At 36.0% G+C, this 22,991-nt stretch overlaps 3 protein-coding genes across 5 annotated transcripts; 2 read left to right on the top strand and 1 right to left on the bottom strand.

Annotated features, from left to right (window-relative positions):
- Positions 1-205: 205 nt before the first annotated feature.
- Positions 206-2,674, top strand: LOC108342045 (uncharacterized). Its single transcript, XM_017579749.1, has 6 exons — positions 206-444; positions 536-660; positions 732-811; positions 1,667-1,750; positions 1,894-2,002; positions 2,195-2,674. The coding sequence occupies exons 1-6, from the start codon at positions 241-243 to the stop codon at positions 2,334-2,336; spliced, it is 744 nt and encodes a 247-aa protein (XP_017435238.1). The 5' UTR covers positions 206-240; the 3' UTR covers positions 2,337-2,674.
- Positions 2,675-3,817: 1,143 nt separating this feature from the next.
- On the bottom strand, positions 3,818-6,725 carry LOC108343486 (protein AUXIN RESPONSE 4). The gene is made up of 2 exons (XM_017581801.2): positions 5,414-6,725; positions 3,818-4,298 (listed from the first exon to the last, which is right to left on the bottom strand). The coding sequence occupies exons 1-2, from the start codon at positions 6,602-6,604 to the stop codon at positions 4,104-4,106; spliced, it is 1,386 nt and encodes a 461-aa protein (XP_017437290.1). The 5' UTR covers positions 6,605-6,725; the 3' UTR covers positions 3,818-4,103.
- A 1,878-nt stretch (positions 6,726-8,603) lies between these two features.
- Positions 8,604-21,209, top strand: LOC108343226 (aminopeptidase P2). Of its 3 annotated transcripts, none has more exons than XR_008249891.1 (13): positions 8,604-8,955; positions 10,681-10,806; positions 10,896-11,015; positions 11,626-11,901; positions 12,111-12,283; positions 12,465-12,719; positions 13,215-13,366; positions 13,706-13,896; positions 14,108-14,216; positions 14,313-14,467; positions 19,704-19,803; positions 20,394-20,474; positions 20,842-20,898. XR_008249891.1 is itself a non-coding variant. In XM_017581360.2 (13 exons), the coding sequence occupies exons 1-13, from the start codon at positions 8,659-8,661 to the stop codon at positions 20,917-20,919; spliced, it is 2,106 nt and encodes a 701-aa protein (XP_017436849.1). In that variant the 5' UTR covers positions 8,604-8,658; the 3' UTR covers positions 20,920-21,209. The 3 variants fall into 3 exon arrangements, 2 of the variants coding, with proteins under 2 accessions (XP_017436849.1, XP_052735007.1); XM_017581360.2 differs by having other exon boundaries at positions 19,711-19,803; positions 20,842-21,209; XM_052879047.1 differs by lacking the exon at positions 11,626-11,901 and having other exon boundaries at positions 8,605-8,955; positions 19,711-19,803; positions 20,842-21,209.
- Positions 21,210-22,991: the final 1,782 nt, after the last annotated feature.

Here is a 22,991-nt window from a genome sequence, read left to right as displayed (position 1 = left end):
AATCATATGTTAATTAATATTAAAGTTAATCGATCTTATTGGTAATTTGTTGGATGATCCGAATGAACCGTCCGATCTTTGAGTGATCCAACGGTTATGGTACATATAATTTAAGTGGTATTGGCAATGGCAATCTTGTGTCCACAAAGTTGAATTTATAATAGTTAATAAATAAAAATAAATAAATAGAATTGAGTAACTGCAATTGGAACCATTATTTTGTTGTTCTGACTACAGAAAATGAACATGACGAGCTTTAAAACGATACCTACGTCTCTCTATTTTGGAAGTAGCGGTTTTCCAGGGTTTATGAAGAAGAAAGCAAGAGCGAGTTGCAGTCGCAGAGACGATGATGGTCCTATGACCTCTGCTTCGGCTTACGCCGTGCTTGGACTGAACCCTAACTGCTCCGCCGCTGATATGAAAGCTGCTTTTCGCGCCAAAGTACCGCCATCGTCAACATCATTATTCCATTCACTCCTTCCAATTTCACTACTCATTGATGTTTGTTTCTCACTTTCTCTTGCTCTCAAAGGTAAAGGAGTTCCATCCAGACCTCTACAAACACTCTAATACAACACACTCTGATGCTATGATTCGCCGCGTAATTGAAGCGTACCGGATACTATCCAACTGCACTCCATCACAGTTAATTGAAAGGTAGTGATAATTTTTTGTCATTTCTTTAACCTTTCAGTTTTTTAATTTGGAAACCTGTCACCATCTTGTAGTGAATGCTTGGATCCCTTTGACACGCCAGAGTGTGAAGCTTTTGATCTTTTTGTTGATCAACTGCTTTGTGTCGGCAAAGGTAGGGGACATGCCCTTCAATTTTACTTTTTGCCCTTCTGTTCTTGGGTTCTTATACTGGAGCGCAGAGATGACTTTACAAATTTACAGCTAAATATTTGATCGCTTTATGCTAAAATCTTGTCTTAGTTAGGATTACGGGGAAATGGCAGAAGAGGAATTTGGGAGGGTGGGAAAGAAGGGAATCGGTGGAAGAAAAAAAGGAGACAAAATTGTAGAAAAGCTGGAAGGGTAGGCTTGTTAGGGCTCTATCCATATTTCTTTGTAATGGGGATCTTGGCTAGAGAAGGTTGAGTATAAAATCTATTTATAAAGAGAAGAATGGGACTTGGCCGGATAACTAGTCATAAAATGAGCCATGCACGATATAGTGTAATGCAGAAAAAATATCAATAAGGTAAAAAATCTAGAGAGTTGTATCAAAAGCTACACAACTCTGTTAGGAAGAGAATTTGCTAGAAGTTTATAGATAATATCGGTGTATATTACATGCTCTAATTTACTAATCTATGTTCTAAAATAGGTTGTGGATTATGTAATACTAGATGAGTACACCTACGTACTAGCTATCGGTCTCTTTCTTCATCATGTACCAGATCATTTATATACATTTTAATGGTGTCATTGGCTCATCTTTATATCGTTTTTACATCTTTTTCCAATTAATGTTAATGTATATTGTCTTCCATTTACTTCTCACTGTCATCACACACACTAAACGCAACTAGCACGCTATCATGACTTTATTTCTAACTTTTGACTATGAGAGTTTGTCATTTGTCAACTCTAGGAAACTAGGAATAGATCAATATGTATTTACTTTTCCATTTCAGCTACAAGTTTAAATTTTCTGCAGCGTGTTCGAATTCCTGTGTGAAAAGAGCCCCTCATGCTTTTACATATGCCTCTTCAACTGGAACAGCACGTGCATCTTCTCAAGGTTTTCTTACCTGAAATTTAGTTACATAATTTTGAGCAAGGCATATACCAAAGAATGACATATGTCTCACCTAATTTTAAATTTGGTTTATACCATTTTATTCATAGTTCTAATTACATTGCCACCATCAATAACTATTTAAGGTCACGGGGATGATTACCAAGTTCAATGTGCTGTTGGACAATGTCCTAGAAATTGCATACACTACGTTACCCCATCACAAAGAATTTTCTTGGAGGAGCTACTTGACAGGTAATCTTTATCATACCAAAGTTATCTGGTATGCTGATAACATGGTTATTGATGTATTATTTCTCACATAAAAGGATACAAGTTTGCCTTGTTTTTCATTAATCTTCCTTAGTATATGAAATTCCATAATTCATGTGGCAATTTTGTGGTATATTCCATTAAATTCTTGTTTCCATTTGGTTGATGTTGCAGTATACTTGAAGCACCCTATGATACATCAGCTGAGGCAGACTTGTTGTATTCACTTATAAATAAAGCTAAGTTTGAAAATAACCGATATCAAAAACCACAGAGGAAACCCAAAGCTTCAAGCCAAAATGTCGATTGGTTTTAAGAATTTGGGTAGTAATTCTGTCCATATACAGTCCCCAACCAATAAGTCTGAGATTGTTGGGTCATGGTTTTACAACACACTAACAATGGCTGGATATTAGATTCTTGTATAAGGCATATCCCTTGTCTGAAACATACTAGAAGAATATATGATACATAGGGTGTGATACAGCATATATAACAGTTGCAATGCAAAATGTCCATTGGTCATGTGTAAAACTAGTTTATCTTACCGTAGACAGATTAAAAGTCTCGATAGTGAAAAATGTAGAATGAAAGAGAAATTATTAGAAACACGTTCAAGTTCATTAATTTGAAAAGGGAGGTTTATTATTATTATTTGACAGATTGGTTGGAAACTAATTTTTAGATTGCACTTGATTAGTCCTTATTTTAATTTTTTCATTATTTTATAATCTTTTATTTTTCATTATTATGTTGCTTACCTTATCTTATCTCTTTTTAATGCTAAAATAATTTGATAAATTTAATTTACTTTTCTTGTTTAATTGTTGTTTAACAAATTTTATAACTCAGTTTTTTTTTCTTATGATCATATTTTTTACGCATTTGACCGATATGTTACAACGTCTTGTGGTGTACAAATGAAACTTAATTCCACAGATTTTACTCATCTATTTTTCAAAAAGAGTTTATCTATACACTCTTGTAAATCAGATTTTTTTTATAAACTATTCTTGGGATGCTACAAAGGTTAAGGGACCAATATATATTCAAAGCATATACAAAGTTATTCATTGGTTTAGAAAAGAATTCTTGCACTTACCATCTTTCAATTGTAAACATTTCTATACAACAAATCCAAATCAGTACATACATCTTAAATTTATAACCATGATTCCATAGTTTACTTGTATTACATATAACTTTTTAAGGGTAAAGCATTGGTCATTTTAACCAGGATCATCAATCAATATGATGCGATATAAAAAAAGAAATTCAGCCTTATTGGCAAATTAATTGCAGCATTGTCCAATTAATTTATTTTGTTTTTGGAACTGATAATGATTATCAGTTTTTACATTTGATGATTATTAATTAATTTATGGAAATATCGAAGTTAAGAATTAAAATTAGTAACTTTATTAGCTGTTCTGAAATTGTAGACCCATTAAGAGAGAGGAGTATTTTGTAGACCCACTAAAAAAAGCCTCTCTTTTCCCACACATCCAGCTCAATACACAATAAAGTTATCACATGGATGAATAAAATTTTCGTAAAGCTTATACTTTATCATTATCACTCATCATATTGTTCAGATATTTAGGTTCATTACCAGTCAAAAGAGTAGAGAATGCCCCTTTTTTTCATAACCAGTATAATAAGTTTCCAAGACCTAACCTGGTCTGCTATTCATTCAGGTTCAGTTTTAGTAGTCATGGTTTTCACAGAAATTTCAATACTTCTAGTTTTCTGCAACCAGAATTTTAGTACATCATCTATCTAAATTGCTAAAATATGTCCACGGATAAAAATCTATTCTTTCCAAACCCAAAACTCAAAAAGTAGGTCCAAGTAGCTCGATGTAATCGTTGTTACGAGTGACACTCTAAAAATTTTGAAAATGTAAAACAGTAAAAATAAATAAAATACAACATGTATGCTTTAGCTGCTCTGGGTGCAAACTTAAGCTTCTTGACTAATACAATGTATGAGCACTAGAGTATTATCTGCAATTTTGAATCCGATGTTCACTTTCACCAACCATGAGGTTCATCTATAATTGGCTCCATGGATTTGAGAATCATCATAGTTCATCATGGTGATCATGTCCATGACCATGACTATGATGGTGGTGGTGATCATGACCACTGTTTTTTGCTTCATCAAGCACCTTCTGTATGTGCTCTGGGATGGATTCTTCCTCAACTTTCCTGACAGACTTTGGTAATGACAACACAAACTGAGAAATTTTGTCAGCTATCTCCACTGCTGCATCTTCCTGAGATCAAAACAAATTGGATTAGTTTCAACAACAAAAGGAAAGAACATTGACATTGCATGGTAAAATGGTAAATTTATGGTATATATCTGAAAAATCCTATCATGAATCGTAGTATCGAAAAGATACATTCACAACAACTAGTTAATTAACCAATTCTGTTGGCAAATGAAAAAAATAAACAGTTCTTAGTGAATTCTCATTCGATATTTTAATTATAGACCGCCTGAATGCACCAAAATCAACAACAACACATCCTCACACAGTAGAAGTCATCACTTCATTAGTCTATGGGAATTTAAGGGAACCTTTTAAGACACAAGGGGAGGGGCTTGTTGCTGGAAACTTTTCTATTGTAACAGACTGCAAACAAATTCGTTAAGCAAATTAGTCTCACAAATTACAATGACAGCTGAAAAGGAATATAGAACTCCTCCACATTAGATTAGGATGTAGGAAAAACCCACACATAATATTTAAGAACATTGTATATAAAATACACTAAATTGTTCCATCATCTAATCATTTTAGTTAACTCGAGGTTCATGAATTCTTTATGTGCCATCACAAACAAACCATACAAAAGGAACTACTCTAGCTACTTAGTTTGACTTACTACAGAGACCATAACCGCATGCTTTTCACCAGGATCAGAAAAACCCACAAAAACTGGCAATGCAGAAACAGCACAAGCCAGTTCAAATGTATACATTGCCAATAGCTTCATCACTAGGTGTACTAGAAGGTTGAAAAGTTAACATCTATATTCTGTGACAACTTGAATATATACAAAAGTTCATTCAAAATACAGCAAGCAGGGTCTTCAAGAAAGTGTAGATCAACATAATATAGCATCAGAGCATAGTTACATCTGAAAGCATCACAAAACCTAATACTGAAATTACTTGGCAAGTGATAAAGGCTTACCAACAATATCAGTAACCAACTTAAGAACTAGGGAGAAGATGACAAATTCAGAATCCTTAATTTACTAGTTTGATGTAAAATGTAAAAACCACCCCAGTTTAAATTTCACCCTATCAACCATTTCAATCCTATTAAACAATCTCTTCATGACAACACAAAGCCAAAGAAAAAACAAATCTTGATCTAACCTGAGCCCAGCGTCCTCCAGAATGTGTAACAAAACTGGCCTGTGGAAGCGCATTGGCAACCCTGTCACCTTCCTGACTCCATTCATGAGACCAGCCAGCAGACCACAGCACCTGCATTGGCATAGCTTTCAATCCCTCACTCCACTCTGCCAAGTCAAAGCTGGAATTCACCCTCTTTCCCACATTCACGACCGCCCTCCTCCCATCCCTCTCCTTCAACAACAACCTCAACGCATCCGAATCAGCCACGCCAACCCTCTTGGAACAGCACAAACCCACCACCTTAGCATACACAAAAGAAACCCCTAACACCACTTCCCTCACCACAGGGACCTCCAGCACCCAAAGGGGAAAAGCCCCATACGACGCCGCATCGATAAGCGTCACGCTCCTCACCAACTCAGCTCTCTGAGAAACAAAATCAGCACACAACCCCAACGCGGAATCGTGCAGAACTAAGTGAACAGGTGCAAGCCCCATCGAATCGATAACTTCCCCCAACACTTTTCCCATCTCTTGTGGACCCAAATCAACGGGCTCTCTCACTTTTCTCTTCGACATACGCGCTTGAATCTCCTCGTACGGTATTTGACCGGTTTCCACCATCTGATCAAACGCCCAGAAGACACCCTTCTCTTGAATCTCACTGTACACGTACTGAAACCGCCCCAAAATCCCGTCGACCCCCTCCAGGGACACCTCCACGGACTTATCGGAGAAGCCGTGTCCAGGGAGATCAACGGCGGTGACGTGCACTCCCTTGGCGGCGAGAGATTTGGCGAGTTGGCGGTAGGAGTATGAGCTGAGACCCTGGCCATGCACAATGACTATGTTTTCGGACGTTGTGGAACCCTCTTGAAAGGTGAATACTTGGATGGGGGTTTCGTTGGGGTGCGTCTGGACCTTGATGGTGCGGCCGTTGGAGTAGTGGTGGCGGAGGGAAGCGGGGAGAGTGAGAAACCAGGCTTTGGGGTCACGGGGAGAAAGGGAAGAGGTGAATACAAAGACGAGAGTGAGGAGGGAAACGGAGAGAGTGAAGTAGAACCAGAAAGAGAAAGGGTTGTTGTTGCTGTTGCTGTTGTTGCTGTTGCCGCCGTGGGTTGGTGGAGAAGACGGACGTTTGGCTTTGGTTTTTGGTTTGCGAGGTTGTTGTTGTGGCTCTGGTTCTGGTTCTTCTGTGATGATAGCCATGGTCGATGCTCCGAGCTTGAAAGTTGAAACCACCTTCAAGCTTTGACAGATAGTAATGGAGACATCATCATTGCGCTGCTGATGGGGTATTAGTGGGGGTTCTCGAAATCCGAGCTTTTTAAAAAAAGTAGAGGCTTAATACTTTTTTTATGCTTTTGGTTAATGTTCAAATTCTCTTATTTTTTTAAAAAGTTCAATCTAATTCTAAAAAAAAAGTATATAATTAAATTTTTTTTGTCACGATGTTAAATATTTAATGATGCAGGTAATAGCGTGAAGTGATATGTACAAAGTGACTGTTCAGAAGACAAAGTGGCTGTTTGAATCATTTCAGTCTGACAGACCCAATATAAGTGTTATTCATTTCAGTTTTCCACCAGCTTATTATTAACATATTGTTTCCACACAATAAACCCTTTTCCAACCAAATTATTAGCACAAAAATTTACGGAATAGATTTATCTGTTCTTGTTTTCAGAAATTGGTTCTTTAGGAAACAACTTTTATTCTTCACTTTGGTGAAATGGAAAATAGGCTGAAATTTCTTTTATAATAACTTCAACTTTTTTTCAGAATAAAGTATTCATATAAATTACTAAACTAAACAAATTACATTATTTCAATAATTATTAGACATTTTTATTTTTAATAAATTTATAAATTTAATAAAGTTAATCATTATTGATATTAGTGATTAAATTTTATTTGAATATAAACTAATAATTTAATATTTTAATAAAAAATTAATATTAATTGCTGAAAAATTATTTAAATAAAAAATGTTATTTAATATTTTATAAAAATTTAACATTATTATTTAAATTTTATTCAAATTGAAAATGTTAATTTAATTATTTTTCAAATTAAAAAACAACTTTTTAAATAATATAAATGATTTTACTATTAAATTTTATATATAAATAGGTTGTGTAATTCTTTATTTGGATCCACAAATATATTGTGAATAAAGAAAATAAACTAATAAAAGTAAGAATATTAAATTTGGATTGAAATATTTAAACAAGAATGATGAGTTGGAAAAGGAAAAAGAAGGGAAAAATATAAGTGAAAAAAAAACAATTTGATATTTTCTATGGATATTTAATAATCCTTTTGATAGTTGTACAATAAGGTAAGAGTTGAAATTAAAGTTTGTAAAAATAATTAAATTAAGTTAATTGAAGAACTCTTATGTATGTTAGAAGAAACAGGTGCTTTCCTTGAGTGTTAGCACCAAAACGACGGTTTTGCATTGCGTTTTGAGAAATCCGCGGCACTGCGTCCATCAAAGAAGAGGAAGGAAAGGAACAGTGTATTTGCGAAAGAGAAGGAGAATGATGATGGGGTTAAGGTGGAGTATGGTCGTAACGGTGACGTTCACTGTTTTTGTGTTGTGGTTTGGAACACTGCACGTCCAAGCCTCTAATTCTGTTTCGCTTTTGTTCAAAACGTCATCTACTCTAACAGAATCACTCTTTTCAGCTTCGAGATCACCCAATTTGGAAGACAGCTCCTCTAAAATGCTTAACCCCAAATCGCCGATTTCTGCAATCCAAACTCTAACTCACAATTTTTTACCACTACCACGTCAACTTTAATGAAAATTACATGTTTACCCCTTATGCAGTCACGTTATGAACCTAAACATACATCACTCCACGTTGTCAGCTGCGTCGTTAAAACGCTGTGATAAAAAAAGATTTAATTGTACATTTTTTTTCACAACTTGAGACTACAAAAAGTAGGACGTACTTGAACATTAACCTCCTAAAGAAGGACCAAAAGAGCTATTAAGCAAAAAAATAAAAAAGAGCGAATATTTTCAATCTGTTTTTATTTTTTAAGAAATATTAAATATTTTTTCAACTTTAATATAATTTAATTTTTACATATTTCTTTCTTATGTCTAATATATTGCAATATTAATTTATTAGAATATTTGATATTTTCAAGTGATTATTATTAAAGAGCGAACCAAAGAATATTATCTACTGATAATTATAAATTCTTGCTTCTCTGCAATTTCATCTTCCGGCACAAATCATCAACTTACGATGCAACAACTCGCTCTCATTTCACCGTCTTTTTCACTTTCAACGCGCTCTTTCTTCTTTCCCCTTCCTCTCTTCTCTCGCCCAAACCCAAATTTCTTCAGACTCAAATGGAATAAACCTTCCTTAACCGTTCGGAATTGCAGCAGCAGTTCCTTCAAAGTGAAACCCTCTTCCGAAATTAGAAAACCCCTCGCAGAATCCCAACCTGACGCCAAGCTCACCGCGCTCCGACGCCTCTTCTCCAAACCTGGAGTTGACATTGACGCCTACGTCATCCCTTCTCAGGACGCTCACCAGGTTTGCTTTGCCTCAATGTCTCTGTCAATGTAATGATTAGCTTGATTCAGGAAAGAAAATAAAAGAATGGAAGAGAAAGAAAAAATAAGATGATTCTTTGTTAAAAAGAAGGATAAGTAATCAATGTTGTCTCTGAAATTGTGAATAGATGTTAAGTTAGCTTGTGAAAGTAAACAATTATAAACACTTTCCTTAAAGTGAAGAGCCTCTAAGTCAATTTGGTCTTGCTCTTAAACTGATTTTGTAGACTTAATGAGTTTTTATAATGATAGTTGACTGTGTACAAGTGAATGGCATCGGACATTCTGGTTAGATAGATTGAATTAAAAGTTTACTCTTTCTCTTTTTCAAAACCTGTGACATCCCAACGTATGTCATTTTTAATTAGTTACTAAACTGAACTGCTTACTATGGTTTTAGTCCCTAACTTGGCCCATATCACTAAGTTAGATGTTGCATGTTGTGTATGTAATATTGTAACTCAAATTCGCGTGGTGTATGTTTGAGATGAAACTAATTTATGAGTAATTAAATAGTATAGTTAATGGATAAACTAAATTCAACATATTCTTAATACAATTGTATGAGGTTTCAAACCAGATATTATTGAAATAATGATATTAACTTATCTGCTGTTAATTTGTGTAAAAGTCTAGTTTGAAACCTATGCTATCTCTTAAAACATTTAGAAGCATATCTTGTGCTTTTATTTGACTTTACTAGATTTTAATTTTGAAAATTCATAAAGTGTGTCCGAGGGAGGTGAAAAGTATGAGGGATAAAAATCGAAGTGTGGGGGAGATGTCTTTGCTAAAGAATGACATGCAACATGAAACTTAATTTAAAAGTTTGAAGTAAAATGACATTCATATTCCTATTAACCAAATATAAAAAAGTTATTTTAGTCATTTGAACAAAAAAAGGAGTCATTATTATCATTCACTTTTCTTTAACTTTTAGAGGAAATAATATCTATTAGAATCCCATATTATTCTTCCATTCTCCCACTTTCTTTGACAAACCAAACCATAAAAGAGACTGGGACATTTGGTTTTGAAAACATTTTTTTTTATTGTTTTTATTTTTAACTTCCATTTTTTGAAAGTAGTTTTCATTTTCGTTTTGTTTAGATTTAGAAAACTTGCTTGGTTTTACTTTATGTTTTCATATTTACTTTCTTTGTTTTTCTCATCACTCCTTGTTTTCCCCTACCTTCACATCTAGTTCCTCCGGACTCACTGTTACATTGCCTCCCTGTTGTTGAAAACATGACCGAGCCACCAACTAGCTTTTGGGCAAGAGTTTATAGTCACCTAAATGATGTTGATGTTTTATCAAACACTTTCAATGTTCCGAAGTCAGTGATAGAAACCATTAAATGTTTTGGAGAGAATGATGGTTTGGTGAGGACTTGGTATTAATGATGAGAGGTTGTAATGATTACCCGTATTGAAAACATACAAAGAATACAGAAAATGAATAATTTTTTTATTTAAAATTTTTGGATTATTTTTTGAAATATTTTCAAAGAAAATGTTTCTAACCTTCAACCAGACATATTTTCAGCTTTTTGTTTTGTTTTCTTTGAAATTGGAAATAGAGAATGTTCAAATGAACATCCCTTTGGATTTGTACATCGTTCATCCTTTCATTTTTTTCTTTCTAACTCACTCTAACCAAAAAGACCAAGGGTGTATATACATGATAATTTGAATTTGGTGTTAGAGTGAGTTCATTGCTGAGTGTTACACGAGGAGAGCCTACATATCAGGTTTTACTGGCAGTGCTGGAACTGCTGTGGTTACTAAGGACAAAGCTGCTCTCTGGACAGATGGCAGATACTTTCTCCAGGTTAGGTTTTATTGGACTCGAGCTGCACATTTCATCTTCATACAGAATGAATTGAACTAATTTTGTGATTATTTTCCTGCATTGGGCAGGCAGAGAAGCAGCTGAACTCCAATTGGATTCTAATGCGAGCAGGAAACTCAGGAGTCCCTACTGCAGGTGAATGGCTCAATGAGGTTTTGGCTCCAGGTGGCAGAGTTGGCATTGATCCCGTGAGTTTTCTTTGGGGCATTTATATCCTCTTTTTATGTTGCATGCATATTTTTTTCAATATTCTTTTCTGTTTTTATTGCAAACTGTATGTTTAATTCTCTTGATTGTAACATTCAGCAAAACAAACTGAAGTTCTCCCTATTTATTGCCCAGTCATATGAACAATGTTGTATTGTCTGCATAGCCAATTAAGTAGTAGTGTGATGTGTGGATAAGCTTTTCTTTAAGCACTAATAGGAGAAGAAAATAAGAAAAAGATGAAATAAACTTTTTCCATAAACTAAAATTTGTTTATGCTCTAGCTAAAATCAGTTTTGGGGAAGCTATAACTCAGAAATTTTACAGAACTTATTTGTGCATATGTTAAAATTTAACTTATTGAGAAGCATGTTTAATTATTTCTGTTTATTTTCCTCTATAATGGAAAACTCTTTATCCAAACAAAGCCTAGGTTATTTGTTCTAATTGTTAGTCTAAGCCTGAATGTCATGTTACTTATACTTACCTTGAACAATTAAAAAAATTTTACCCTTTCTTTTGAGCTTGCATACCCGTTATTTGGTTTCTTTTCCTAATACGATGTTCTCTTCCATATTGTTAAGGAGGCAGTTTCTTTTTACTTGGGATGCTGCAGAGGAACTTAAGGGGGTTATCTCTAAGAAAGATCATGAGCTTGTTTACTTGTACAATTCAAATCTTGTGGATGAAATATGGAAAGAATCTAGGCCAAAACCTCCAAATAATCCAGTTAGAGTGCATGACTTAAAGTATGCTGGTTTAGATGTTGCGTCAAAATTGTCATCTTTGAGATCAGAACTTGTCAATGCTGGCTCTTCTGCAATTGTCATCTCCATGCTTGATGAAATTGCATGGTTGTTGAACTTGGTATTGTATCTTTAATTATTTACACTTTCTTTTTCTTGATATAATGATGGTTTGGTTTATACTGTTACATATCCCTGTACACCTTCAAGATTTTATTAAAGTTGCTTGGATCTAAATCTAACATAAGTAATTTATGGGTTCCTTTTTTCCAATGTTCTTTGCTAATGTTTCATTCAGTGAGAGTAACATTTTGACTTTTTCTTTTGAAGAGAGGCAATGATATTCCACATTCACCAGTTGTGTATGCATACTTGATTGTGGAGATTGATGGAGCAAAATTATTTGTAGATGATTCCAAAGTTACTGAAGAGGTGAGGGATCACTTAAAGAAAGCTGATATACAGATCGGGACATACAATTCAATTATATCTGAAATTGAAAGGTGATTATGGAAAATCCATATTTTTATGCCCCCCATTTTCCCACTGTTTTGCTTGAAATGTTCAAGAATATTGTTGGAGACAGACTAATGTGATTTTATCTTTCATTTTGTCAATTGTTTATGCTTACTACTTTTTAAAAGCATCATGGCTTTGGGAATTGAGCTTGATTTTCTTTTTAAGATTGGCAGCACAAGGTACTGCTCTTTGGTTGGATACTTCATCTGTTAATGCTGCTATTGTAAATGCCTATGGAGCTGCCTGCGACAGATATTATCGGAACCGAGAGAATAAACACAAAACCAGGACAAATGGTTTTGATGGGTCTATTGAGAGCTCGGATGTACCCTTTGCTGTCCATAAAGTCTCTCCTGTTTCTATTTCAAAGGCCATAAAAAATGAATCAGAGTTAGAAGGGATGCAAAATTGCCATTTAAGGTAACCCTGTTTTACCATTGTCAGGGTTATTGCTGATGGTTTATGCATGTTTCGATTTCTGTGCTTTAATGATCTTTTCCTAATTGGAGCTCTGCATATTGATGGTGGCTGCATAATTCATTCTTCATTCAGTTAGATATTCATAGAGGTTTGATAAAAATGTTCAATTAAATTAGTGTACTTGTCAAACAAAAGGAGGCATACACACATGTACGTTAGAAGGGATGCAAAATTGCCATTTAAGGTAACCCTGTTTTACCATTGTCAGGGTTATTGCTGATGGTTTATGCATGTTTCGATTTCTGTGCTTTAATGATCCTTTCCTAATTGGAGCTCTGCATATTGATGGTGGCTGCATAATTCATTCTTCATCCAGTTAGATACTCATAGATGTTTGATAAAAATGTTCAATTAAATTAGTGTACTTGTCAAACAAAAGGAGGCATACACACATGTACGTATGTACATATAATTATGCTATCTTTTCATTTCTAGGGATGCTGCTGCCCTTGCTCAGTTCTGGGATTGGTTAGAAACAGAAATTACCAAGGATAGAACATTGACAGAAGTAGAGGTTTCGGAAAAACTTCTTGACTTTCGCTCAAAACAAGCTGGTTTCCTGGATACTAGCTTTGACACAATAAGTGGTACTGTGGTTGACTGTCAATTTCTTTCAATATATTCTATTGAATTATGGTTAAAGAAACATGAAAAGATACTGCCATAATTTTTCCTCAACTTTATTTAACTGCCAATTATTTTAGGGGAAAATTCAGATAACATACCTCTTGCTATAAATATGGAATGCAAAGGAACACCATTTAGTAATCCTATGTAACAGAATATGATAATTCTGTTGAAATACGTTGGTATTATTCCTCACAGTACTTATATTTACCAGTAGTTCGGTTTATATTTTTACTTCTCTTAGTCTTCGGTACAATTCCTCTGTTTTGAGCAGTAGTTTGTGCATTTCATTGGTTCAGGTTCTGGTCCAAATGGGGCTATCATACACTACAAACCAGAACCAGAGAGCTGTAGTTTTGTGGATGCCAATAAATTGTTCTTATTGGATAGTGGTGCTCAATATGTTGATGGTACAACTGACATAACACGGACAGTTCATTTTGGCAAGCCTACAGCAAGAGAGAAAGAATGCTTTACTCGAGTCTTGCAGGTAGATTGCTTGTACCTCTTTCCTGGGTTTATTTATGCATTTCATTCATGCAAGTGTCCTTCTCAATTCAGCAATCTAGATTGTGTCAGTCTTACAAAATTTATATGCTTTTATTTTCTAGTGCATGCATAATGTCTGTTATTAATTTTTAATCTATCTGTCCTGGTAATTTGACCTTAAATAATTCTCTGGCTAAACCCATATATTACAGGGCCATATAGCTCTTGATCAGGCTGTCTTCCCTGAAAATACCCCTGGTTTTGTGCTGGATGCTTTTGCCCGCTCCTTTCTTTGGAGAGTTGGACTTGACTACAGGCATGGTATGTTCCTACTTCAAATGGAGGGCAGTTATTTTCTTAAAACCGAATGGATTCATTGACTGATTGAACAATTTTGCTTAATTGTCATCTGTTCAGGGACTGGGCATGGTGTAGGAGCTGCATTAAATGTTCATGAAGGCCCTCAAAGTATTAGTCACCGTTTCGGAAATTTGACCCCTCTAGTGAAGGGCATGGTAGTTAGCAATGAGCCTGGCTATTATGAAGACCATGCCTTTGGCATTCGGATTGAGGTCATTTTCTCCTAAGCTACCTTATATGCTTTGAAATGTTAACTTTAGCCCCTAGTCTTGCTGTATTGTTTAGATTATCATACAAGTAGTTTTATTAGGTGTTGTTAATACTTGTATTAATTTTATTTCCTTTAAGAAGCTCACCATTTACACCTAATGAAAGTTGAGGTTTAGGAATTCGGGAAGTATTCTAAATTTCTAATGAAAGGCTGTCTTTTGAGAACTTTTGAATCTCGATTGCTACTTTCCAAATTCCTTTTCTGGTTAAGGAGTGGCAGTTTCAATTTCATGTGTGCATTGCATAACTTTCCATCAACCATGAGTATCTTTTAACAAACTTGCAGTGATTATGCTATTCAAGATTTTTCTATATTTCATTATTCTTAGCACCACTTGGCAATGAGAAGAAAATACCGGGACACCATCGCACTCTATTCCTTTTGTTAGGATATTTATCCTATTTTATCATCATTATAGTGTGTCAAGGGTTACCCTATTTATCATGATTATATTGTGTCTAGGATTACCCTATTTATCATGATTATATTGTGTCTAGGGTTACCCTATTTATCATGTACTTGTGTATCAATTTATTCTTATAAATAGAAGATTGTGAGAGGGATCAATCAAGCCCTCTAGAATTATTTTACAGTTCAATCTTAAGTTGGTATCAGAGCGGGTCGATCCCGCTCTGGTTTCTGTCTCGTAATATATATATGTCCGGCGCCACAGTTCTTCGTCGCCCGCCACCGTCCGCCGCTGCCCGCCGCCGGCCACCGTCCACCGTCGGCCACCGTCCGTCGCCGGCCACCGTCCGTCGCTGGCCACCGTCCGGTCACCGTCGCCGCCGGCCACCGCCCGCCGTTGCCGGCCACCGTCGTCCATCACTGTCACAGTTTCCTTCGTCTAAACCCTTAGGGTTTTCTTGTTCCTCGCTAGTACTATTCGTCTTCTTCAAAAATGGCATCTGGCAGTACTCTTTCCTTTTCTAGAAGTCCATCAATTACCTCCGAGAAGCTAAATGGAAAAAATTATCTGTCATGGTCTGCTGCCGTTGAGATGTGGTTCCTTGGCCAAGGGCATTATGACCACCTTGAGCGAGATGGAAGCCATGTGCCTACTGAAAAAGCTGATCAGTGGAAACAAGTAGATTTCCAGTTGTGTGCCCTGTTATGGCAATCAGTGGAACCCAAACTTCTTGTATCTTTGAGGGCTTTCAAAACTTTTCACTCCTTTTGGAAGAAAGCCCAAAGCATTTATGCCAACGATATTCAACGTCTCTATGACACTACGAACAAGCTTGCATCTCTTAAAATGGCAGACCATGATATGGTGTCCTTCATGGCTGAAGCCCAATCTGCTGTCGAAGAACTTAGGATGTTTTTGGAAGTAGATCCAATTGAGGATATCAAAAAGAAACTAGACAAATTTTACATGGTGTTGATCCTTCGTGCCCTACATCCCGATTTTGATCATCTCAGAGATCAACTTCTAACTAGTCATGAGGTCCCCTCTATGGAAACATTGACCACTCGCCTTCTGCGTGTCCCGATACCTCAAACTCAAGAAGCGCATGAACTAGTGGAACCATCTGTCATGGTTGCCACACGAGGAAGAGGAGGACGTGGCACTAGAGGAGGAGGACGAGGAGGTCGGGGACGTCCTCAATGCACATACTGTAAAAGGATGGGTCATACTCAAGAGAATTGTTACTCCTTACATGGTTTCCCTTCCAAAACCGCCAATATTTCGAAGACTGAAACTGCCACTTCGAAGACTGAAACTTCCACTTCTATGTTTTCTGAGGATGAATATCAAGAGTATTTAAGGTTAAAGTCTAACAGCTTGGCACAACCATCTCAATCTCCCAATACATCAACAGCCTGCATTTCTCAATCTATGGAAGGTCACAATTCATGGGTAATTGACGCAGGTGCTTCTGATCACATTTCTGGTAATACCTCTTTGTTCTCATCTATTTCCTTTCGAGAAAAACCTCATTTCATAACCCTTGCAAATGGATCTAAAACTTCTTCCAAAGGAGTCGGTCATGTTTCTTTATCTCCCTCCCTCAATCTCAACTCAGTCCTTTTTGTCCCTAATTGTCCTTTTAATTTAATTTCCTTAAGCCAGTTGACTAAAATGTTTCCTAAAGTGTTACATGATCGACTTGGCCATCCTCATTTGTCCAAATTAAAAAAAAATGTGTCCTGAACTGAGTGGTCTCCAAACCTTAGAATGTGAGTCATGTCAATTAGGAAAACATGTTAGATCTTCCTTTCCTAAAAGGTCTCAATCAATATGTAATTCTAGTTTTTCCATCATCCATTCTGATATATGGGGACCTAGTCGTATCTCCTCCTTTGGTTTTAGATATTTTGTTACCTTTATTGATGAATATTCACGATGTACTTGGGTTTATCTTATGAAAAATCGTTCTGAATTGTTAACTATCTTTACATCCTTTTTGAATGAAATCAAGAATCAATTTGGTCAAGTAATCAAAATATTAAGAAGTGATAATGCAAAAGAGTATTTCTCATCCTCCTTTTCTGCCATCTTGAGTTCCCATGGTATCTTACATCAGTCTACTTGTCCTCATACACCACAGCAAAATGGTATAGCAGAACGAAAAAATAGACACTTGGTTGAAACTGCTCGTACCCTTTTGCTTGGTGCCCATATTCCTGTTCATCACTGGGGGGTGCCATCTTAACCGCATGTTATCTTATTAATAGGATGCCCTCCTCCTCTCTTAATAATAAAGTCCCTTTCTCCATTTTGTTTCCTAATGATCCTCTCTTTCATACATCTCCCCGAGTGTTTGGTTGTGTATGTTTTGTTCATGACATGTCTCCAGGTCTAGACAAACTCTCCGCTCGCGCTCTCAAATGTGTCTTCTTAGGCTATTCTCGACTTCAAAAAGGATATCGGTGTTACTCTCCTGAAACTAAGAAGTATTACATGTCTGCCAATGTCACATTCTTTGAACAGACTCCTTACTTCTCTCCATCTGTTCAGGATGTTTCTATCCTCCAGCAGGTCCTTCCTATTCCAATGGCTGAGTCAAATAGCTCCACTGTCTCTGTCATTCCAAGTCTTGATCACAATCCTTCTACACTTGTTTCTCCACATACTGAGATCATCCCTCACAGGGCCCCAATGGATAGTCCACCTCCCCAAAACAATGGTGAATCTCCTACTTCAGATTCTTCTCCCTCGTCACCTCCTCCTACGCCTCCTGGTGCAAATGATTCAGCATGGCCTATTGCCCTCAGAAAAGGTACTCGTTCCACTCGAAACCCTCATCCCATTTATAATTTTCTAAGCTATCATCGATTGTTGCCCTCCTATTTTTCTCTTTTATCCTCAGTGTCCTCTGTTGTTATACCCAAGAATGTGAAAGAAGCACTTGATCATCCTGGATGGCGACACGCTATGATTGCAGAAATGCAGGCTCTTGACCACAATAATACTTGGGAGTTGGTGCCCCTTCCCCCAGGAAAAAAGGCGGTTGGTTGTCGATGGGTGTATGCAGTTAAAGTTGGCCCTGATGGTGAAATTGATCGGCTCAAAGCTCGACTTGTTGCAAAAGGTTACACTCAGGTTTATGGTCTTGATTATTGTGACACTTTCTCTCCTGTAGCCAAGATGACTATTATTCGTCTCTTCTTTGCCATGGCAGCCATTCGTCACTGGCCACTTCATCAATTGGATATCAAGAATGCCTTCCTACATGGTGATCTTGAGGAAGAAGTTTATATGGAGCAACCTCCTGGGTTTGTTGCTCAAGGGGAGTCTGGTATGGTATGCAAATTGCATCGATCTCTATATGGCCTCAAGCAATCCCCACGTGCTTGGTTTGGAAAGTTTAGCTCCATTGTTCAAAAATTTGGGCTAAAACGCAGTGAAGCAGACCATTCAGTTTTTTATTGTCATTCTTCTCTCGAGAAATGTGTTTACTTAATAGTATATGTTGATGATATTGTCATTACAGGAAATGATGATGTTGGAATATCTCAACTAAAAGAGTACTTGTGTAGACATTTTCAAACCAAGGATCTTGGAAGTCTCAAATACTTCTTAGGCATTGAAGTAGCGCAATCAAAAGATGGAGTTGTAATCTCCCAAAGGAAGTATGCTCTTGATATATTACAAGAAATAGGCATGATTGATTGTAGACCGGTAGACAGTCCCATGGACCCAAACCAGAAATTAAGGACAGAAGAAGGTGAATTATTCTCCGATCCAGAGAGGTATAGGAGGCTGGTTGGAAAACTGATTTATCTCACTATTACAAGGCCAGATCTATCCTTTGCAGTTGGAGTGGTTAGTCAGTTCATGCAGGCTCCATGTGTTGACCATTGGAATGCTCTCATTCGCATTCTAAGGTATGTAAAGAAGGCTTCCGGGCAAGGATTGTTATATGAAGATAAAGGAAGCATTCAGGTCTTTGGGTATTGTGATGAAGATTGGGCAGGTTCACCTATTGATAGACGGTCTACTACAGGATATTGTGTTTTTCTGGGAGGAAACATTATTTCATGGAAAAGTAAGAAACAGAATGAAGTAGCTCGATCAACTGCGGAAGCCGAGTATAGGGCAATGGCATCACTAACATGTGAACTTATATGGGTGAAACAATTCCTTCAAGAGGTTAAATTTTGTGATATCCATACTATGAAGATGTATTGCGACAATTAAGCTGCTCTCCACATTGCATCAAATCCAGTGTTTCACGAGAGGACTAAACATATAGAAATTGATTGTCATTTTGTTCGTGAAAAGTTGTTAACCAAAGAAATATGTACTGAGTTTATTGGGTCAAACGATCAACTCGCAGATGTATTGACCAAGTCATTAAGGGGTCCTCGGATTGAGTTTATTTGTTCCAAGCTTGGTACATACAATTTGTATGCTCCAGCTTGAGGGGGAGTGTTAGGATATTTATCCTATTTTATCATCATTATAGTGTGTCAAGGGTTACCCTATTTATCATGATTATATTGTGTCTAGGATTACCCTATTTATCATGATTATATTGTGTCTAGGGTTACCTTATTTATCATGTACTTGTGTATCAATTTATTCTTATAAATAGAAGATTGTGAGAGAGATCAATCAAGCCCTCTAGAATTATTTTACAGTTCAATCTTAAGTCTTTTTTTATCCTAACTGTTAGAATAACATTTTGACTGTCTTATATTCTGGTTGCATGATGATGATACTCTTTTAGCTTGCAGAATCTCCTTTTTGTAAAAAATGTCGAGACACCAAATCGTTTTGGGGGAGTCCAGTACCTTGGATTTGAAAAACTTACATATGTACCCATTCAGGTATGTTGTTGCCTGTTGGTCATCTTTTCCTCGTATTTTTGTTGCTACAGTTGATGGATTTATTTTCTTTTCTTTTTGGGTGATGTTTGTGCAAGGTAAAATGCCTGTTGCCGGTTTATAGTTCATCATCAGGACATTGAGGATGTAAAATAGCTTATATTCTCATAAAATTTTATCTAATTATGCTTCTATACTAATGTAGTAGCAGCAAGTCCTTTCTTTCTTTAGGAGTTGAAACGAGACTGATGGTGGACAATTCAGTGCCTAACGGTTTTTAGTCAATCAATTAAATTTTTTTTATAGAATATTAATCTTATAAAGCACAAGCAGAGATAAGTTACTAACCAAAAATTATAAATAGTGTATTTTCTCCGTTCCTGCATTGCTGAAAGTATCATCGGGAAATTTATCATTAATTTGAATTGGCTGCTGATTCCATTCTGAATGTTTGTTTATTATTTTAAATATAATTTCTGAGGACTTGGAGTAATACTTTCAGTTTTCATTTGGTCGTCTCACTGAAACTTCATAACTTCCAAGCCTTATATATCCTTCTGTACTCTTTTTACTAACCTGAGCATATCCTGCAGATTAAATTGGTTGATTTGTCTCTGCTATCGGGTGCTGAGATTGATTGGCTTAACAATTACCACTCACTAGTCTGGGAAAAGGTATTTTGCTTTGGCTATTTTAGGTTCATTATATTTCCTTCTAGTGTATTCCATGACTTGTTTTATATTGTTGTTTTGATTCTCCTTAGATGAACTTATTCCATGGCTTTGCTTTCTTGTAACTGTCTGTCTGATCCTTATACTTATGTTTCTTGATAATAGTATTTTTAATTCCACTGCACCTCAGCAGTTCAAGAATACTTAAACATCATAGAGCATGCTTGTGTGTGTGTTTATCATACCTGAACCATCCTTAATCCTGCTTTGTGCAGTCTTTTCCAGCTCCCTATCCCAAAAACCTTCTCAAATCTTCTGTTTTGTAATCTTGCATATTGTTTGTTCTGTTAACTACTATGATACCTAACAGGTTTCACCATTTTTGGATGGCTCCGCTCTCCAATGGCTTTGGAGCAACACTCGACCTATCATTCATGAGAGAATTTAATTCATGTTAATGTGCTATGGAAAACCAGGTCCACATTCTGGCGTGCTACCCCCTTACCTGTTTTGTTTGTCTCTATACCCTGAACATTATTCGTACGCTGTGAATAAAATAATGAATAGGAACGACTAGAATTTGATCACAGGATCTTGGCAGGAAAAGGGAATATTTAGCCATTTGCAGCCCTGATTATGCTTATTTTATGAGATTCAATGTAATTATTTTGCTGTTGTGAAAGTTAACACTCAATTCTTAATTATAGAAATTATGAAAAACAAGATGATAATGTCTGGCATTTGTTGCTTTCTATGGTATCAATTATTATTAGGAATGAAATGAACAATATCGACACACGTCCATACTGAATCCATGCTTACCTTTATGGATATACTAATGATTCCGTGGAAACTTTAGAAGTATTGTCCAAAACATATCCTAAACCCTGAAACTAGCACCAACATGAATGTAAATAGTTAATAAAACAATTGTAAATGTGTCAATTTAATGTTTAGATTGTCCAATACATCGAAATCAAAATATTGAACAATTAAAAAACCAAATGCAGTTAGAGAGTCGTTTAATTTTGGGTTTAATTTATTTAATACTATTAACTGTCTATCAAACATAGTGCATCAAACATTTAAAATGTAAAAAAAAAATGTTTGAGAAGTAGAATTAAAAACGTAATTAAATAGAAAAATAACAGTTAAAGAAAATGAATTAGTAGGATTAAATAAAATGGATTAATTATTTATCTCCATTAAATAATCAATTATCACTTATTAACTTGATTCTAAATTTTAACTAATATACCATTATTACACCTAAATTAATCCATCCATGGGAAATTCACACCTTAACATACTACAGCTGAAGTTCATTAACTGTAAAACCAGTTAAAAGTAATTCTTCAATCTTTGAATAGAATTAATCCCTCAAATCTTTAAACTTTCAATTATAAATGTTGTACCCTACTTCAAAAAAAATTGATATAAAATAGTAAGAAATTTCAAATACAACCAATTGTATATCTATTTTGAAATATGAGAAATGTGACATCCCGATTATATAGAAAAACATATATAATAAAGACGTCATCATGCATAATATAGGAAAACAGTCAAGAGTAATTAGGATTATAGTCATCCTCAAAATAGCTTCAGAATTTAACTTTAATAAAAGAGGTCTAAACTGTAAACTTAAAGAGGAAAAGTATTTCAAAATATCATCAAACGACTAAGAAACCCCTAGGAAGCCTAAACTGCAACATTGTCGTCTTCTTCCAAAGTTGTCTCCAAGGAAACCTCCTCGTCATCTACTCCCATCCAAGTGAATGATCATCGCAAAAGGAATCATACACGAACAACACAAACAAGCAAGGGTGAGCTAGGTATAAAAAACATGTTATACAGTCACACACACACAACATGCATAGTTCACTCAAAACATGGTAAATGACATTACAAGACTTGTTGCATTATAAACCGACTCGTCTGGACTAGAATGATTGCCGAGCTATGGCGGGTTATGCACTCGTGGTGGCCTCTACTGCTTTGCAAAGTCGTTGCCAATGGGTTCCACCCTACCACACTCACGAGATTAGTCCGTTCCGCGCCCTGGAGCATACTAGAAGCCTCCAAGACTAGGACCTCCTGCTACTACTCACCACATGATTCAATCCTCTCTACTTGAGAATGATTGATCATTGTAGTTTCAGGAAAACCCCCAAGACTGAGTTGCCATGCAATCATTCTACACACTACTAGGGCACCACCATGTATCCTCTCCTTGAGGATCATGGAATTACGTCCATGAACCATACTTGTTACACTTACGCCAATCACAACTTTGTTTCATACATACTTCCAAACTATAATTCACACACAATACAACATACCCTCAATCATGTTGCAAAATCAAGCCACCCAAATCAGTTATATAGACATACATACACCTTAGCAGTCAAACAACATCAAACAACTCAAACAGATGAGGAAAAATGTGAAACTCACTGAACCAGGTCGCACAGCGCACTAAGGTGCAAGGCAAGACAGCAAAAATTCGCACAGCGCACC

The sequence above is a fragment of the Vigna angularis genome, chromosome 6 (genome assembly GCF_016808095.1).
Source record: "Vigna angularis cultivar LongXiaoDou No.4 chromosome 6, ASM1680809v1, whole genome shotgun sequence".
Taxonomy (NCBI): domain Eukaryota; kingdom Viridiplantae; phylum Streptophyta; class Magnoliopsida; order Fabales; family Fabaceae; genus Vigna; species Vigna angularis.
The sequence above is the reverse complement of the archived record's forward strand: the minus strand, read 5'-3'. Positions and strand labels throughout refer to the sequence as shown.

Bases quoted from the DNA above. Each gene is read 5' to 3' on its own strand.
- LOC108343226 (XM_017581360.2), top strand. From the start codon at position 8,659: ATGCAACAACTCGCTCTCATTTCACCGTCTTTTTCACTTTCAACGCGC. The intron at 8,956-10,680 runs GTTTGCTTTGCC...ATTTGGTGTTAG, and splicing joins CTTCTCAGGACGCTCACCAG to AGTGAGTTCATTGCTGAGTG. The intron at 14,468-19,710 runs GTCATTTTCTCC...TTTAGCTTGCAG, and splicing joins CCTTTGGCATTCGGATTGAG to AATCTCCTTTTTGTAAAAAA.
- LOC108342045 (XM_017579749.1), top strand. From the start codon at position 241: ATGAACATGACGAGCTTTAAAACGATACCTACGTCTCTCTATTTTGGA. The intron at 1,751-1,893 runs GTTTTCTTACCT...TAACTATTTAAG, and splicing joins AGCACGTGCATCTTCTCAAG to GTCACGGGGATGATTACCAA. The intron at 2,003-2,194 runs GTAATCTTTATC...TTGATGTTGCAG, and splicing joins TTGGAGGAGCTACTTGACAG to TATACTTGAAGCACCCTATG.
- LOC108343486 (XM_017581801.2), bottom strand. From the start codon at position 6,604: ATGGCTATCATCACAGAAGAACCAGAACCAGAGCCACAACAACAACCT. The intron at 4,299-5,413 runs GTTAGATCAAGA...TTTTGATCTCAG, and splicing joins CTGGAGGACGCTGGGCTCAG to GAAGATGCAGCAGTGGAGAT.